The 19732-nt window shown below is 46.2% G+C and overlaps 2 protein-coding genes across 4 annotated transcripts in view; one reads left to right on the plus strand and one right to left on the minus strand.

The window, feature by feature from the left end:
• Window positions 1-2647, plus strand: part of lrig1 (leucine-rich repeats and immunoglobulin-like domains 1) — a 35943-nt gene extending 33296 nt beyond the window's left edge. The window contains exon 18 of the mRNA XM_029113682.2: window positions 666-2647. Within this exon, the coding sequence (XP_028969515.2) occupies window positions 666-880 (215 nt within the window). The 3' untranslated portion in view covers window positions 881-2647. The remainder of the gene's footprint in view (window positions 1-665) is intronic.
• Window positions 2648-3470: 823 nt separating this feature from the next.
• Window positions 3471-19732, minus strand: part of slc25a26 (solute carrier family 25 member 26) — a 45123-nt gene continuing 28861 nt past the window's right edge. For 2 of the 3 annotated variants that reach the window (XM_034287014.1, XM_010881793.3), the window contains 5 exons: window positions 18034-18078; window positions 15215-15284; window positions 11199-11263; window positions 7864-7937; window positions 3471-3799 (listed from right to left, as the gene is read on the minus strand). In XM_034287014.1, the coding sequence (XP_034142905.1) occupies window positions 3703-3799; window positions 7864-7937; window positions 11199-11263; window positions 15215-15284; window positions 18034-18078 (351 nt within the window). In that variant the 3' untranslated portion in view covers window positions 3471-3702. Of the gene's footprint in view, window positions 3800-7863; window positions 7938-11198; window positions 11264-15214; window positions 15285-15351; window positions 16122-18033; window positions 18079-19732 lie in introns of those variants that run through there. The other variant, XM_010881794.5, reaches the window with a different exon arrangement.

Genomic DNA, 19732 nt, shown 5'->3' on the forward strand with positions numbered 1-19732 from the left:
AAGACAGGGTGGGGAATGTTGGGGAATCTGGAAGACAGGGTGGGGAATGTTGGGGAATCTGGAAGACAGGGTGGGGAATGCTGGGGAATCTGGAAGACAGGGTGGGGAATGCTGGGGAATCTGGAAGACAGGGTGGGGAATGTTGGGGAATCTGGAAGACAGGGTGGGGAATGTTGGGGAATCTGGAAGACAGGGTGGGGAATGCTGGGGAATCTGGAAGACAGGGTGGGGAATGCTGGGGAATCTGGAAGACAGGGTGGGGAATGCTGGGGAATCTGGAAGACAGGGTGGGGAATGTTAGGGAATCCCTGAACAGAACTTGATGGATAGTCTACCCTTGTATATTTGACAGGGTATTCTACTGTAGTTTTTGAGGTAAAACAACCTGAAGATACCTCCCACATTATGTCATAAGAAAAGCTGTTTTGATTTGTTCCCATGACTGCCAGACTCCGAGGAGCAGGTCCAGTCTTGTCCTCCTGGGAGGTTGTACATTTGGGCGAGGAACCATGTGGGAAGAATTGGGATGGGAATGCCGAACGTTGCTTCATAGTGTTAGCATTGCCATATGGATGCATTCCATAGCCCAGAGCTCTATAAAGATGGATGTATTGAAGCATGTCTGCTTTGACTGACGTGGCATTCTGCTCTGTGTTTTCTCCCAGACTCCTCAGGAGACAGGACAGGACAGACCAAGCTAGTGTGCTCCCCATCCCAAGAGGAGGCCTTCCACAAGCCAGTGAAACTCACCCCCGTAATGCGCCAGTATGTGTTGGATACAGACTGTGAGCCAGAGCTCAGACAGACTCTGCTTTCCAACGGACATGCCCCCAGAGCCTCCCACAGTGACAGCACCCCCCTCAGGAGAGCCAGCGACTAGCAGGCCCTTCTCTCCCTGACACTAACTTGTTCTTTGCACTGGGAACTGCTACCTCAGACGGTGAGGCCAACGTCTGATCCCCTCCCCCCGTTTGGACTATGGGGGCGGGAGCAGGGAGGCAGAGCTTGTGTGGGTGGCGTCCCATCTGAGCGTATCAGCTGTACATACTTATAACCTTCCCCTGGGAGGTGGCAAACCAATCGTAGCTCCTAAATGTGACTTGCATTTGAAGCATGCAAATGTAGGGAATATTGTACAGTAATGTGTAAAAGAGAGAACGGAATGTACCATTGGACAGTTGACTGTACATAAGAGTTTTCATATATATATATATATATATTATATAACTTCTACAAAGAGTATTTGAATTTATTCAGTGCATGACAAAGAACGGCGTGATGGTATTTTTGTCTTTTCAACTAGCCTCGTCAGCCTCTACCTACCAGCTTCAACTGCGGTGCCTTATTGCATGATCAAAGAAACCACCACCGGGACTCCTAGTATAGCAGAGATTAGTGAGAGCTATTGGTACTGTCAAACCATGGAACACTTTAATTGCACTTGAATGTTTTTTTTGTTTTTTTGACGAATGCAAATGCTGCCCGTCATGGCCTTAAAACCATAACTCATACTGACTGGTGTTTTATGAAGGAAGCTTTGGTTTAATGTATTTGGGTGATGTGGTACAACATAGGACAAGGGGGTGTTTGGGATAATAATCTAGGTTTGGGATGTTTAAGCACTTTTGTACTCCTTAAAAATGACCTCTGGAAACACAGCGGGTTCTTGTAACCCGATAGGAAGAATTCCTTGTCAGGAAACGAGGCACGGCCATGGAGTGTCAAGGCTATTCCACCTGTCAAGGTACGAACTACCGTCAAAGCTGCTGCACTTCAGTGGCCTTTGGGCAATGGGGGGGGGGGAGGGGGGGGTCCATGGCCTCACGGGATACTCAAATTAGATTTTTTATTTTTTTTTACTAATTACCAAAAGCATATTTTTCTTTATTAAAACCTCCCACAGGTTGAATGGAATCGTGGGCCTTCTCCATTTGTGCAACGACAGGCCCAGATTATTTCAAAACACATGAATTGTAATGAATGTGGTCCAACTAGAATCATTCATCCCAACACTTCCTGATTTTTTTGAGCTATTCCAAGAACCTGCCACATTGTAAAAGGGAATGAGGAAACTGTGAAGGTTCTGTTGTACACCTGTGATGTCTCTCACTGTTATGCTCCCAGTTAATGGCCAGTATTTAGCCTTCGTCACGTAACAACTGATAATAACCATCCTTAATATGATCATGGTACCAACTGTTTTGTTCCTTAAGAACTATGACCGGTACAAACGGAATGCCATTCTGTCAACAACTTACTGTTGGGAAACTAACCAAACCTAGAAATGTCCCCTGCCTATTGTCCTGGATATACTGGATTGACAACCAGACACTGTGAATGTCACTTTAAAAAGAATTACATTTTCCAATGTAAGCATGTTTGGCCATCTTCTTGGGTAACTGTCACTAAACACTTGAGTTTTGCCTTCTCAAAAAAAGGCTCATTGTTTGATCAGTTGAAACATTTTTCAGAGCAGGATTTCTAGATTGTAGTCAGCATATCGACCCTTATATCCAGGACTGAATGGGTGACATACAGTAATTTATTGAAATAAACTGTCTAAAACCATTGTACCAATGTCGAGGCGTAAACATTGAAGTGTCTAACATGGCATTGAAGTGTCTAATAAAATCACATTTTGCTATTATGTTGTGTTGTTATCCTTGCTCATATATGCTGCTCCTGGCTAAATGCGTCGGAGGTTCATTTGGACATCCAGGATTCATTCTAGGCCTGGCGTTCCAGTTGGACGTCCGTCGGTTGCTGAGTGACAGCCTCCAGGAGACGAGCTGGCCGTTTGGTGCACCAATTAAATTCATGACATTGTTCCACAACAGCTTAGCGATAGGCTGTGTGGCAGACACTCCCACCTGTGTCACTACCAGGCTTTAAGGGTCTGTACCTTCCCCTCCACAGACAAAAGGACACAATGGGGGTTATTCCCAAAAAGTGGCCCCTTTAGTGAATGCAACACCTGTTTTGTTGGGAAACTCTTTATGTTCAGAGAAACATTTGAATGTTCTGGATGTTGACCAAGGCAACAGAGCAAAAGGTTTTCCAATTCATAACGACCTGTTGTTAAGGCTGGTAAAAACAGGCGGTCAGTCGACTGTGATATTCGTGTTATACAACCCTGTCAATGCAAGCTGGCTGAAGTCCATTGAAGATCATCCATCCTTCTGCAGTCATGTGGTGACAGTTCTGATAGCCGATAAATAAAAATCCCCCAGAATCTCCAGTCCATCTAGCTCTGCACTGACACAGCCTGGCACAAGAGCTCACAGGACTTCTCTAATAGGTTGCTTCTGACATGTTAAGGGCTTCCCGGTGTCTCTTCAGTGCAGGCGGTGTTGTTAAGCATATCCCCACACTAAATAGCAGAGCAGAAACCTTTTAAACCATTTAAAATAACCATCATTAGACATCTTAACTGTTTGGAGAACTGAAGAATGTAGTCACAGAACCAAAAAAAGCATAGAAAAGTATGGCTTTTAATACCCCTAACACATGGTCCTACAGTGAACATACTAGACAGAGGTTTTGTTACTGAAAAAAAATGTTTGTAGTTAAAAGTCTGCAGTGCACTGATGAGCATGAACACAGATCTCTGGGTAATGTCGTCCCTCCTCAGGCCTGTATGGATAGGGACAGATCAGGCTGGGAAGAGCCTTCCAGGACGGCCGTCTCCTCAGGACAGAGTCTTTATAGCAGAGTGCTTCTGACCTGTTCATAGGCTCCCAGGAAGATAAAACCTCCCAGACTGATGGACATGACTCGTGGTATACTGCCTGAAAACAGACTGAAGACAAGAGTTGGATCAGGAATTACACGGGGAGCAACGTTGCTGGGACTCATTTCATGCCAAACTGTGTGTTGGGAGAGGAATTTCAGGGATCGGGTCCTAGAATCTAAGGGCCTGCAAAGCCATTTTAGAGTCCGTTTTAAAGGACAAGAGACTGGGGAGGCTGTTGACGCTGTGGAGGTCAGGGGATGTGACACACCAGTCTCCCAAGGCCCTTTTCCACACAGCTGTTTTGTGGATTACTGCAAAACTGCCCCCCCCCCTCCCCGCGGGCCTCCCTGGAGCTCACGCTCTCTGCATGACTGATGGCCAGATGACATCCACACACGTCCCTCCACTGTCCATCTCGTCAGCCGTCCAACAACGGCCCACTCAAATGGCTCAGCTCGCACACCCTGGATCAGTGTGGCCATTCCTCTCTCCCCTTCCCTCACACTCTTCCACGCAAACTGGCTTTTACTCTCTCATTCTCCCCTTACTGACTGGACATATATTGGGTCCTGTCCATTGGACTGTTTTTCTGCTTACTGAGGTCCCCCGCTCTGCCAATAAGCCCCCGCCCTACACGGCCTGTCCTGCCACTCCTCTGGCCATCCCCTCACTGCTCCAGGGCCGGCCTACAAAACAAACCGTGCCCCGGGGCCTTTGTGGGGACACCTGTGGGGGCCGGTGGGTTTTATGACCCTCCATTTAGAAATGGGGTCACAAATGGTCCAACCGCTAATACATCAATTTTGTCAAGTGCAAACATGTACGAGGTGCCAAGCATGTAAGGGATCTTTAAAGTATCCCAGTCATTCACAGAACTTTTAAGAATGTTCAGAGTGGGATTGTGTGTGTGTGTGTGTGTGTGTGTTGCCTAAATATATGACATAAATACAAACTGAATAACACGTTTATAATGTTTAAGAGACTAGTCGCAGTTATCCGGTTCAAGCCATTAATTGTCCATTAATAAAAATGTAATGAACCATACCAGCAAAATGCGTGGGATAACTGGCGTTGTCAATCATTTTTTGTTCTGTTGTAGCAGTACCAGTTGTAGCGTATATGTGTGGGTGTGTGTACATGTTTGAGCTGGAAAATATGCGCAAGGGAACATTTCAAGTGTCATCCTGCTCTTCACTTTGCTCTCTGCAGAGTTATCACCTCACTGAAATAGAAGTTAACAACTGCTAACGCCACACATTACATTTCAAAATACCATACTTGTGCGTGACTGAACCCAATGTTGTTCCTGACAACAAACCAACAAACTAAAATAAAGTCCCATTTTCAGCATCTGCCCATGTGAAATACTTTGTTGGCACTAGGTAAATACAGTTCTTAAAACATTATAGGATTCAAAACTGTCCAGACCACCTCTCGTGTTCTGGCTCACGCAGCTAGGACAGTACGTCACATCCTGTCTGGGAGGTGCCACGCCTGTGGAGGCTTCACTTCTATCTACCCAGGGTTCTCTCTGACTCACTGTGACATCAGCAGCCACCAGAACCACAATCAGTTATGCCCTGATCACCGACCAATCACCTCTCAGCCTCCCGGCCAGTTAGGCTAAAAATACCCGAGGCCATATGAGACAGAAAGAGATCTGCTGATCAGAAGGAAGGCTTTTGGTGTGAATCATGCTGAGAACCAGTGGTCCTGGATAAATCTCATGTCCTCATATCCTTTTGATCAGAAGCACTGATCTAAGAGGAACACTTTTCATTCATTATCTGCTCAAATGGGATGGACTCATGACCATCTGCACTTAGGTGAAAGAGCTGGTTACAGCACTCACTTCCTATGAACTGGTGGAGAGGAGACTCCTTATAAAGGCAAGCAGAGGGGCATATTACAAAGCAGAATCAATTAATTAGCCAGCTAACTACTAAAGCAACCAATGATTGTGAAGTTAATTAAGGGGAAAGTGCATCATTTTGGCATGTATCTCTGAACTCATGTATAAAATTATACTTGAAGGTGAACTCAAGCAATAGTTATGCATTAGTCTATCTGAATCTGGGTGTTACAGAAAAAGAGGTTAGATGCCAAAATCACACACTACCCCTTTAAGAAAACTACACTTCGTTTAAAATAGTTTGGGGGTTTTTGAGTCAATTAGACTATACCAATTTCAAGCTGATCTTTTAATAAAACGTTTTTTTTGGAATAGGTTAGCTGACCAACATGTTGATCCTGCTTTGTAGTATACCCAGCTGGCAGTGTTGTTTAGATAAGTGACCTGCCTCTGTTTGGGTATCCTCCAATGAGCAGACTGTTGGGCTCAAAGCCTGACCAGTAGGTTTAGGTCATGTGAAGAACTAACTCAGGTTCTCATTGTTTTGGTGTTTTGGCTTAATTCTGGATGTGGTAGAAAGGTCTTGGCTATGGTTGTGTTTTGTTGGTTAGTGTGGTGAGGAGGTCTGTAACGTTTCTTTAACCCAGTTGTAAGGCAGGCAGGCAGTGCTCCGCAGGGCTCTGGGGCACTGTAGACAGATGGAAGCACTTTATGGCTTCACTAGACTGCAATTGGGCCTATTACCATAATTACAGCTTTAAAGCCCCAGCAATTTGTAGCAGGCATGCTCCGGCGGAACTGCCAAGGCTTTTGCCCTATGGAATCATGGCCCTGCTTCTCACCGTTTGGTTTCTCCCAAAGAGACTATAAGGGGAAAGGATTTGGGGAATTCCTTCATGTTAAACAGCTTATTGTGCTTGTCCCCTCAGCTGTACAGGAACCCTCCGCCTGCAGCTGGCTTATGAGTAAACTTCGATAATCAGTTGGAGGAGAAGGGAAAGGTGAAAAAATACTGGGAAAAAAGACAAAATACCAAAGAACAGGGAGGTCATCAAATAATTATTTTTTAATTAGAGTTGGGTTGTCAAGGCTGCTGCAAAGCTTAGGGTAGAGACTTCCACAGGGGAACCCATCACCTACTGGAAAACTTAGGGTAGAGACTTCTACAGGGGAACCCATCACCTACTGGAAAACTTAGGGTAGAGACTTCTACAGGGGAACCCATCACCTACTGGAAAACTTAGGGTAGAGACTTCTACAGGGGAACCCATCACCTACTGGAAAGCTTAGAGTAGAGACTTCTACAGGGGAACCCATCACCTATTGGAAAACTTAGGGTAGAGACTTCTACAGGGGAACCCATCACCTACTGGAAAGCTTAGAGTAGAGACTTCTACAGGGGAACCCATCACCTATTGGAAAACTTAGGGTAGAGACTTCTACAGGGGAACCCATCACCTACTGGAAAACTTAGGGTAGAGACTTTCACAGGGGAACCCATCACCTACTGGAAAGCTTAGAGTAGAGACTTCTACAAGGGAACCCATCACCTATTGGAAAACTTAGGGTAGAGACTTCTACAGGGGAACCCATCACCTATTGGAAAACTTAGGGTAGAGACCTCCACAGGGGAACCCAACACCTACTGGAAAGCTGTTCCTCATTGGTGCAGTGGAAATATGGCGCCAATATGATGATTAATATAATAATAAACCAAAACCCCAAATGAGTATGTTCAAGGAGTCACCTGGGGGTTATTAAACAGCCAGTTAATGTAAAAGCAGAAACATAATTGCATCTGATTAGATTCCATTACTACAGCCTACTCAAACAATCTTTGATAGAGAGCGTTTTTGGCACCATCCCAAACCAGATCTGCTATTAACATCAAGGCTTGTACATGTAAACTACACAATGGCTGCTCATATACAAACCAGGCTATTATTCACAGGGCTGTTTGGTTTAGGGCTGGCAGCACAGCTCTCCCTAGTGACCTGGCCTTTTATTCGTGAGATGTCATAAACACATCACACAGCCTGCTCCGTGTTTAAACCTTACTGTTGGCCCCACTAATGCCTTAATCAATAAGACTATTCAGACAAGTTACGTCTCTTGGGAAGCTCTTAATTATTGTATTTTATGTTAATGCCCTGAACTTATACAATCTCCAAAGTAATGTTTCTACCAGTAGGCAAAAACCTGATTCTGGGAGGAACTGCTAGCCCAGCCTGGTCTTCAGGTTCCCCCAGAACGGAAGCGTGTCCACGGCCAAACTCACCCCATCAAGCCCTTATTCTTCCACACATGTAACAGCACCGAGAGGATGTTTCCTCTTGCTGTACTAGTTCCAGCCTGTGACAGTCAGAGAGAGAACCAAAAAGAGTGGGGAGAGAATAGAGAAGAGAATGAACAAATAGAGGCATTAAGATGGATGGATTGTCTTTGTCACTTCCTTTCACTTGGACACATCCCCACCCCCCTTCACCTCTTCCAACCCACATGTGACTCATAAACAACCACCTCCACCTGTTGCTCTGTATTGCCAGCAGTCTTGATTGGGAGGGTGGGTGTTGAGGCTGGCAAGGTTAAAGGCATAATGCCAGATTCTGGATATAAAAACATTTTCCTACCTATAAACCCAAGGGGTAGTCTACCCACTTTTTATTCCCTATATGACCAAAGTTTGGGTAGAGTTACTTTCCTTCACTCCAACCAACGATAAGAGATTCACCAATTTGTTTTACTCTTATATCATTCCCAATATGCTAGCGTACCTTCCAGTCATTGTGCTAACGCCAGTTAGCATCGGCTTGTAAAACGACCTCTTCCTTCATGTTGCACACAGAAAAATACAAATGGTATCCACAATCTCTCAGAGGAGCACTCTGTCCAAAATACAACACCTTCCAAAATACTACATGTCCCAAATGCAACTCAAAATGGCCCATGCTGACCTGCACATTCTATCAGTCTCTTCTTCTATTCTCCATTTCTCTGACCCACACCCCCTAAAAAGCTGTCACTTGATGGATGTTGCATCCATGTAGGTAGAACGAAGAATCTTACACTGGGACCTGTTATAACAGTAGAGTGAAGAGACTTAGACTAGGACCTGTTATAATAGTACCACGAAGAGTCTTAGACTGGGACCAGCCAACACCACACCTGTCCTGACCTCAGATCTGCCCTGTCCCAACCTACATCACACCTGTCCTGACCTTAACCCTGCCCTGTCCCAACCTACACCACACCTGTCCTGACCTTAACCCTGCCCTGTCCTGGCCAACACCACACCTGTCCTGACCTCAGCCCTGCCCTGTCCTGGCCAACACCACACCTGTCCTGACCTCAGCCCTGCCCTGTCCTGTCCTGGCCAACACCACACCTGTCCTGACCTTAGCCCTGCCCTGTCCTGGCAAACACCACACCTGACCGGGTCTCAGCTCTGCCACTGAACAACACGTCTCTTTCATTCTGCTAACTAAGCAGCCTCGGAAATATGTTTCCTCTGCAGCGGGATGAAACTAATGTTACAACGCACCACCTCCCCTCCTTCCTCACTCCTCTGCCCTCAGTCCTGTCTGGGCTTGTGCAACAGGCGTGCAGGCCAGGGGGAGGGAGAGAAGGAAAATCTACTTGGAGTGTTATTAGGGAGCTTTTATATAGAGGCTCAGAAAACGTCACACTGTGTTTTAGCACTTAAAATTACTTGGTCTAACAACCAGCTAATTTTACATTAGCGAAAGCCAGAAAAGATCCTCGACTCTATAACCCCAGCTAAAACACGTTCATGCCAAATGCTAGACAAGTTCTACAGCATTGTTTTCACCATCTTTACACAAGAGCCACATCAAACCATCTGAAGTGTTAACATCACAGGGCACAAAGGAAGCCCAGAACCGTCTGCCTTATCCAAGGACACAGAGGGGTGCACCTGAACTCACAACACCCCCACTTACAAAAACACACCGAGACACTAACCAGTCAGACAAACACAGGGGCTAGTAGAGTAAACGCCTGGAGAGCAACACGGGACCAGCGGAGCTCAGCGCACTGGGCTAACACCATGACACTAGCCTTCTGTTCCTGCTCTCTCAGAGACGAGAGGTCCGACTGGCCCGCCTGTTCCAATGGAAACTACTCTGGCCTGTCTAGATAATAACACAGCCGACATTAAACATCCACACAAACACGTCCAAAGAATCCTGTCCATTCAAGGCTGGGCTGTGGAGATCACAAGAGAGAACGTGCGTGTCGCCAATGTCCCGGAGTAACCCGGCTCTGTTCGGTTCTGCTCTGTTCTCAATGGCAGCATGTCTCTGCTGAGCTTTGTCTACATTAGGAAACTTCACTGTGGGGCTCTCTGGCTGTGACGCATCAGACAGACAGTCAGTCAGTCGCATACACACAGCAGTGTTAAAACAATATAAACATATCCAGTGAACTCCAAAAGTATTTGGACAGTGAAATCTTGTTTTTGTCAGCTCTGTATTCCAGCACTTTAGACTTCAAATAATACCATGACTAATGGTGATTAAGTGCAGACAGTCTGCTTTCATTTGTGGGAATCTTTCTCTATATCGGACGAACCTTTTAGAAATGACAGTACGTTTTGGACTATTCATCCCATTTCTGTGTGCAAATAATTTTTGACAGATTAACATTATGTACAATAAAGCAGTCTTGTCTGATATGTGGTCACAGATCCTTTGCATGCAGTGCTTGGCTAAGGTCTACAACCCTTCGACATCACCAGATGCTGGGTACTTTCCCCTGGTGAGTTTCTGCCAGGCCTTGAGAGCTGCCATCTCCAGTTCCTGTTTGTTTCAGGGATTGTTCCCTTCGGTCTTGTTTTCAGCATGTGAAAGGCATGCTCAATTGGATTCAGATTGGGCGATAGACTTCGCCAGTCAAGAACGTTTCACATTTGGAAGTGAAACCACCACGGTCAATATAGCAGTTTATTCAGGGGGCTCTGACATGCCTCATGATGAAATTCTGTGAGTTTAGAGGCGTTTGGTTGGATCTGAGCAGACAAGTCATCAACAAAGACAAGTGAGCCAGTTTTAGTTGCAGCCAGATATGCCAGAAACATGACAACCCCCTCCTCCATATTTCACAGGTCAGGTGATATGCCAGTTCATTTTGTTCTCTATTACATGTTAATATTTGTCTCATCCACAATACATTTTCCCCAAACTCTACAGGCTCTTCTAGGTACTCTTAAGGTAATTCTGTTTTTGAGGCTAAGTAATGTTTCAGTACTGCCTTTGTAGTTTGCCTGGAGAGTGTTCCTGACCGTTTGTTTTCAGTTTTCTTCATTATAGTAAGCATTCTTCGATCAACCACTGTTGAGATTCCAGACCAGTGCTAGTAAAACATTCACAATGTCAATGAGGCACTCCAGTTACATGATCACCCCACTGAAATTGTGAAGTGCTTCTAACCTTTTCTAAAAGCCACCCCACCTTCTAAGAAGATGCATCAACCACAATTGCAATCCAGCTCTAAATTAGACCCTTGGAAGATTTCAGATGGATGATAATGTGACCGGAGCGCTCCATTAATGTGATTTGTGATTTAAAGGTGATTCTGTTGGCGTAACGTTCTTACCTTGGCCAACATAATCCTGGTCTTAGCCACGTCCAGTGGAGTGGTGACTAACGCGGCTACTGCCCCTGCAGACAGTGGATAAAACATGCACGAGTGAACTGCAGAACTGAATGACAAATACAGCACATACAAGAGCCTCAGACTCCAGATGTGTTTCCCCCATTCTACGCCATTCCCGACACTGTGTCAGCACTCCGCTTCGCTAAACACTCAATGCAATAACCCTACCCACTATCGGTTTAATTTGCTTTAGAAAGCCCCTTTAACATCAGCAGTCACCAAGTGCTTATACACAGACACCCAGCCTGAAACCCCAAAGAGCCAGCAACAACATGTCGAAGCACGATGGATGTGTCATTCTCTCTGCAGCGGGAGCCACAGGGTTTTGGGTCCTGCTTCTGTGTTTACATGTCTGTTTGTTGATTTTTGGGACACGACATGCTTCAGCGTTACCACACTGAACAAAAATATAAACACATGTAAAGTGGTGGTCCCATGTCTCATTAACTGAAATAAAACACCCCACACATTTTTGTGTGACCACAAAAAGGTTATTTCTCTTAAATGTTGTACACAAATGTGTTTATATCCCTGTTAGTGAGCATTTATCCTTTGCCAATACAATTCATCCACCTGACATTGTGGCATATATAGAGGCTAAATGAACAGCATGATCATTGAACAGGTGCACCTTGTGCTGAGGACAATGAAAGACCATCCTTTGAACATTTGCAGTTTTGTCAATGGCAGGCAGACAGCGTGTGTGGCAGACAGCGTGTGTGGCAGACAGCGTGTGTGGCAGACAGCGTGTGTGGCAGACAGCATGTACAGAAGACGGTTGTGTGGCAAACGGTTGCGTGATAAACTCTGTAACATGTTTAGCTTGTTTGCTTTTGCATTGCTGTCCAGTGTAATACACAAGTGTATTTGTACTCAGAGATGAAAGGTAATTCTGATTCTCTCTCTCCACGCACAGCTGAGCTGCTACCCTGTTAATTCCCTTTAACCCAAACCCAGGCCACAGCCAAGCCAACATTCCAGATCCCACAGGTACCAGGGGTGTCTACGCTGAGACGGGTCTTGTTAAATCCCTGCACATCGTCAGTCTCAGACTAGTGTTAACAGGGACATGTGGGCCATTGAGGAGCAGTGAGGGAGAGACTCATGGAAATATCATACATGGAGATGTTAAAACGTTTTCAACAAACTTCCCCTTGGCCTCAGGGACACGGACCACTGTTACAAGCCCTGTTCTGAGGAAGATGGATCTGACTAGCTGGGAGGAGGTTGCCAACTTCTTCCACTGAACTTCCCTCCCAGTGTAGGGAAGAATTACATGCCCAGCCTTTACAAAAGCTGCAATAGACTCTTTGTTGATAAAATATTCTCGATTCTACTGTACTTGGACGACACTCAAAGAACATGGTATACATGCAATGACTATTGTTTACATGCAAAGACAATGGTATACATGCAAAGACCATGGTATACATGCAAAGACCATGGTATACATGCAAAGACCATGGTATACATGCAAAGACCATGGTATACATGCAAAGACCATGGTATACATGCAAAGACCATGGTATACATGCAAAGACCATGGTATACATGCAAAGACCATGGTATACATGCAAAGACCATGGTATACATGCAAAGACTATGGAATACATGCAAAGACCATGGTATACATGCAATGACTATGGTATACACGCAAAAACCATGGTATACATGCAAGCTTATAAACCGACTCCTTTCGGGTTTGGAATCAAGAGCTGGCTTGAAATCATAAGAAGTGATTGACATTACAATCAAGGATAAACACAAATCAGTCAATTAAGTAACTTCATCTCTGGCATGTGGATCTGACATGTCAGCGGGAGGTTTTGTATAATATAAGAGACAGTGCTTCTATCTGTCTGTGAAGTGGGAGTATTTCCTCAGCTTTAAAGCCTGAAATGATACGGGGAAGTGTGGTGAAACCTGAGCATCCGTTCTCGTCCTCTGTTGTGTGGGGAAATCAAGTCAACTCTGAGCTTACTCTGCATCTTGGCTTGCTCTGTTCCTTCTCATCTCTCCTCCTACTTTCTCATTTTCATTTGAGTTGTTTAGCAGATGCACTCATCGAGGGAGACATACAGTACTTAGGGTGTACATACATTTATCTTTTTTATTTTTTTTTCTCTTTCTACTCACCTGCATCTCTCATTCCCTTCTGTTTCTACTCACCAACATCTCCTTCCCTCCTGTTTCTACTCACCAACATCTCCTTCCCTCCTGTTTCTACTCACCAACATATCTCCTTCCCGTCTGTTTCTACTCAACTACATCTCTCCTTCCCTTCTGTTTCTACTCACCAACATCTCTCATTCCCTTCTGTTTCTACTCATCAACATCTCTCCTTTCCTTCTGTTTCTACTAACCAACATCTCTCCTTTCCTCCTGTTTCTACTAACCAACATCTCTCCTTTCCTTCTGTTTCTACTCACCAACATCTCTCATTCCCTTCTGTTTCTACTCACCAACATCTCCTTCCCTCCTGTTTCTACTCACCAACATCTCCTTCCCTCCTGTTTCTACTCACCAACATATCTCCTTCCCGTCTGTTTCTACTCAACTACATCTCTCCTTCCCTTCTGTTTCTACTCACCAACATCTCTCATTCCCTTCTGTTTCTACTCATCAACATCTCTCCTTTCCTTCTGTTTCTACTAACCAACATCTCTCCTTTCCTCCTGTTTCTACTAACCAACATCTCTCCTTTCCTTCTGTTTCTACTCACCAACATCTCTCCTTCCCTTGTTTCTACTCACCAACATCTCTCCTTCCCTTGTTTCTACTCACCAACATCTCTCCTTCCCTTCTGTTTCTACTCACCAACATCTCTCCTTTCCTTGTTTCTACTCACCAACATCTCTCCTTTCCTTCTGTTTCTACTAACCAACATCTCTCCTTTCCTTCTGTTTCTACTAACCAACATCTCTCCTTTCCTTCTGTTTCTACTCACCAACATCTCTCCTTCCCTTCTGTTTCTACTCACCAACATCTCTCCTTCCCTTGTTTCTACTCACCAACATCTCTCCTTCCCTTGTTTCTACTCACCAACATCTCTCCTTCCCTTGTTTCTACTCACCAACATCTCTCCTTCCCTTCTGTTTCTACTCACCAACATCTCTCCTTCCCTTCTGTTTCTACTCACCAACATCTCTCCTTCCCTTCTGTTTCTACTCAACTACATCTCTCCTTCCCTTGTTTCTACTCAACTACATCTCTCCTTCCCTTCCAAGTGTCCTGAGCTTCAGCCCCCTGCTCCCATCAATCTCCTTCCTGTCTGGCCTGTCACACTCTTTCTTTTCATCCCTCCCCATCACTCTCCCTTCTTTCAGTCTCCTCCTTCCCTCTCCCCATCTCTCCCCCAATCCCGCCCCCCGTCTCTCTCACTCTCTCTGTTCTTTTCTTCTTTTCTCCTCCCTGTTTTTCTCCCAGCCTGAGATCTCTTCAGGCCTCACTGCTCAGGGGTCACACAGCTGCAGGGGCACCAGTCCCGAGGGCAGGCCCCCTCCTGATCTCTCTGCTCTTCTCCTCCTCCTCTCCAGTCCCGAGGGCCCCTCTCCTGATCTCTCTGCTCTTCTCCTCGTCCTCTCCAGTCCAGAGGGCCCCTCTCCTGATCTCTCTGCTCTTCTCCTCTTCTCCTCTCCAGTCCCGATGTCCATCTGTTCTGACGCACTGAAACCTGACCCACTATGTGTGGACCACTTAGCGGCATACTGAGTCAAACATTAACTCTACCTCTACGTACAGGAGAAACAGTCAACCAAACTAGTGTTTCCTCTTTACCGTCCCTTTTCCTTCCATGTCTGTGCCTCAGGTGAATGACACTGTGCCAACTGAGGCAACTTGAGTTGGAATTCTTAAGGAATGTGGCTTGGGTAAACTTTTTATATTCCTGCGCTTCACCATCCAACATCCCTCCCCCTTTCTCTGCCTTTCCCAAAGCAGCATATAATCCTCTGCACCTGCAAAAGCTCCACACACTGCAGCCTGCCAAGAGGAGAGCGTGTGACCTTGCCTCCATGACCAGTGTGTCTGAGAGAAAGAGAGAGAGAAAGGGAGGGATGGAAGGAGAGGGGGAGGGAGAGAGAGACAGTGACAGAGAGAGAGAGGGAAAGAGAGAGAGATTAGAAGAGTTATCAAGCGCATTAAAAACACATCTCAAACCTCATCGGAATCGCCCTGGGGCTGGGAACCAAACGGCGTGGCTATTTCTGTGTTCCCCTCTGGAGTGATGTCATCCTCTCTTTTCCCATGCACATTACAGGACACGAAAGAGAGGGGGATTGAGAAAGGGAAAGACATGAAAGCGGTGCCGTAAAAGTTCCCCAGAATACCCCAGCTCAAAAGATAACACCTTGCTAATGAAGTTCTACTATTGTACGGAGCAGAGCACCTAAGCTCTGAAACGTTCTCATATCCATGTAGGTTAAGACTTATCCCAGGCCAATCAAATCAAGCAGGACCTGAACGGAGCCAGCTCAAGACAACTGTTTGCAGTCTGTGCTATGCTGCTGAAGAGTGAAGAAACAACATTTGTTCAATATTCACCACAGAGCTTATGGAGTTGGATGAGCTTGTCTCATAGTACTCTGTTAATGTTCTAATAGGAGGCAATAGCAGGGCAAATGTGGTGTAAAACCAGTTGGACTGGAAACCCGGCTAATTACGCAATACATTAGCGTTAGCTATATACACAGCCTGCATCAGTCATGTTTGAGATTTAATGACAGCGTGTGTTGTTGGGTAGTGGTGGCCATGACAGCATGTGCTGTTGGGTAGTGGTGGATTCTGCAGTACAGTTCTGGGTCTGGTTGGGCTGCATGTCCTGCCCCGGGACAACAGATAATTGCTGGTCTTTCTTGAAAAGCACTATAACATATGAAACAGGAGTGGCTGCTGCAATTAAAGGAACAGCATGTAATCATTACAAATATTAACCCCCTGCAAGCCTAATCTATAACAAAATAATCTCTTTATAATGCATACCAGAATTGCATTTGAACTAAGGAAAATATAGTAACAATAAAAAAGAAAATGCCCCTAATGTCTAAATATAAGAAATACTCTGACCCTTGTAATATCTTTAACCGAACCAAACTTAACCTAACCTCAATAAGCTAACTTTTATGCGTAATCTTGACTCAGAATGCCTAACTCAACCTAAACCCTAATTGTAAGCCAAATTCGAACCTTCAATTTACTCAACTTAACCCAAACCTTAACCCCAAGCCTAAAAAATCTTTATTGTCGGTGTGAGGACACCCAATTTTCCCAAAACATCCTCACCTAAAGAGTGTAAACCTAAACTTCGGTAGACCCCCCACCCCCCACACAGACACACGCGCACATACACAAAGCAGGGGAGAGCTGTCTGCGCTGCAGTACAGGGTTGGCATGTTCCATTAGATTAAATGGGAGACTTTGTTTTCTACATCAAAGGCATGTGTGTGTGTGTGTGTGTGTGTGTGTGTGTGTGCTGGAAATAGCTGATAGAAATAGCCGTTCCTCATCCTCCTCCATGTGTGTCCACATATTGCATGTACTTGTGTGAAGTGTTATAATAAGTCAAACATTTGTGGTGTCAACAGGGTTCCACAGTGTGCTGTCACACTATAGCCACATCACCAAAGAGCTGTGTTGTGTGATGAACCATGACAGCTACACAAAATGCTACTGGGCATGATTTTACCAGGTCTGACAGTTAGAGGCCATGTACTCCGAGTCTGATGACTGGTCTGATTCATCTGTCGAGTCAATCCGATTGACGAAGGGGGCGAAATCCAAACTCGCGAAATGTGTGTGGCATCCCCCGATCATTGCTGTGTGGATGAAAGTTAGAATTGTGTATCCATTCGTCCCGGAGTGGAGGAGGAATGACTGATGTCTGCGCTGGCTGTGGTGTTTAGGTGACGTGTGAGGAGCTTTGTCTGTCGGCTGACAGCTGGTCCTGGTTGGCTGTGTCGCTGGCTCCGTATGAAACACAAATTAAAAAGCTGCAATGCAACACATTTCTCCCCCACAGCCGAATGCCACACACAGACACATATAAACCAGTCTCGTAGCTTTCCAAACAGCCAAAAAAAACAACCGTTTTCTGGCTAAAGTGGGGTTTTTCCCAGTAAGTTTCACTCTATCGTGTCTTCGACGCTTTTGTGTTTTTTCAGCCCAGGGAACTCCGGGGGGACGGCAGTTGATCCAGGCCAGTGGAGGAGAGGACCAGTAGAAGCCTCCTCTAACGGCTGTGTGCGGATGGCCTGGAGTGAAGGCTTTTGAGAGGGTGACAAAGAGGGTCTTGTGAACTGACATGTCTTTACTCGGCGGCAGGGGGAGGGAGGGTTGCAGTTCCGTCCCCCGCTCCCCCACAGCTGCATGTCCCATTGTCCCCCCGCCTTCATCCAGTCCTGGACGATCAACGATGCGTTGCCGGTTTTGGGACGAACGTTAATGGAATGTTATGCTGCCCACGTCCCCGGACACATGATGTCAGCCTCACAAATGCTGCCTTTTCAAAAAGAAACAGCTTTTATGTGTCCAGGACCAGACAATGAAGAGAGAAACGGTTGACCATGCTAAAGGAGGATGACTAACTGCAGCTCTATTTGGTGGTAGCTGGTGTGAGCCATTAAATGAGGGCGTAAATTTTCGCCTGCTGTAACGCTATGCTGAGTCGGGCCCATTCAGCTGTAAATGTGTCAGGACATAATGGCTATTATGACTTTACTGCACCACCATTACAGGGACAAATTACAGCACAGAGACACTGAGGGGAGAGGACACATACCTTTAAATACTCCCAAAGTGGAAACTGGACAAGAGAGAAGGGAATCTGAAAATACAGAAAACCAGAAATGTTATAAATATACAGCAAATGTCATGTTTTATAACTGCTTCAAATTGTCTTAAAGAAAAGAAAATGTCAGACCAAAGGCCTCTATAAAACACATTGGTAAGGAGCATTAAAAAATCCTCCCGGTACACAATCAAATGATTTATGTTCTTTTGGAGCTGTGACTAAAAGGTCATGCTGATATCCATGGCATTATATGTTGAAAAAGTGAATGTTCCTCGTGAGGATTATCTTCATGTCGCATCCAAATGAACACGACAGGATTTACAGAATGTGGACCATGGAGAGACTACAGATGGCTGGAGGGATGGAGGGGTGGAGGGATAGAGATGGAGGGGTGGAGGGATAGAGATGGAGGGATAGAGATGGAGGGGTGGAGGGATAGAGATGGAGGGTTGGAGGGATAGAGATGGAGGGTTGGAGGGATAGAGATGGAGGGATAGAGATGGAGGGGTGGAGGGATAGAGATGGAGGGGTGGAGGGATAGAGATGGAGGGATAGAGATGGAGGGTTGGAGGGATAGAGATGGAGGGTTGGAGGGATAGAGATGGAGGGTTGGAGGGATCGAGATGGAGGGTTGGAGGGATAGAGATGGACGGATCGAGATGGAGGGGTGGAGGGATAGAGATGGACGGATCGAGATGGAGGGGTGGAGGGATAGAGATGGAGGGATCGAGATGGAGGGTTGGAGAGATAGAGATGGAGGGATAGAGATGGAGGGGTGGAGGGATAGAGATGGACGGATCGAGATGGAGGGGTGGAGGGATAGAGATGGAGGGATCGAGATGGAGGGATATAGATGGAGGGGTGGAGGGATAGAGATGGAGGGTTGGAGGGATAGAGATGGAGGGTTGGAGGGATAGAGATGGAGGGTTGGAGGGATAGAGATGGACGGATCGAGATGGAGGGGTGGAGGGATAGAGATGGACGGATCGAGATGGAGGGGTGGAGGGATAGAGATGGAGGGATCGAGATGGAGGGATATAGATGGAGGGGTGGAGGGATAGAGATGGAGGGGTGGAGGGATAGAGATGGAGGGGTGGAGGGATAGAGATGGACGGATCGAGATGGAGGGGTGGAGGGATAGAGATGGAGGGATCGAGATGGAGGGATCGAGATGGAGGGGTGAAGGGATAGAGATGGAGGGATATAGATGGAGGGGTGGAGGGAAAGAGATGGAGGGGTGGAGGGACAGAGATGGAGGGATCGAAATGGAGGGGTGGAGGGATAGAGATGGAGGGATAGAGATGGAGGGATAGAGATGGAGGGGTGGAGAGACAGAGATGGAGGGATCGAAATGGAGGGGTGGAGGGATAGAGATGGAGGGATAGAGATGGAAGGATAGAGATGGAGGGGTGGAGGGACAGAGATGGAGGGATCGAAATGGAGGGGTGGAGGGATAGAGATGGAGGGATAGAGATAGAGGGATAGAGATGGAGGGGTGGAGGGATAGACATAGAGGGATAGAGATAGAGGGATAGAGATGGAGGGGTGGAGGGACAGAGATGGAGGGATAGAGATGGAGGGGTGGAGGGATAGAGATGGAGGGATAAAGATGGAGGGATGGAGGGATAGAGATAGAGGGATAGAGATGGAGGGTTGGAGGGATAGAGATGGAGATGGAGGGATAAAG

Source organism: Esox lucius, chromosome 17 (genome assembly GCF_011004845.1).
Source record: "Esox lucius isolate fEsoLuc1 chromosome 17, fEsoLuc1.pri, whole genome shotgun sequence".
Classification (NCBI taxonomy): Eukaryota; Metazoa; Chordata; class Actinopteri; order Esociformes; family Esocidae; genus Esox; species Esox lucius.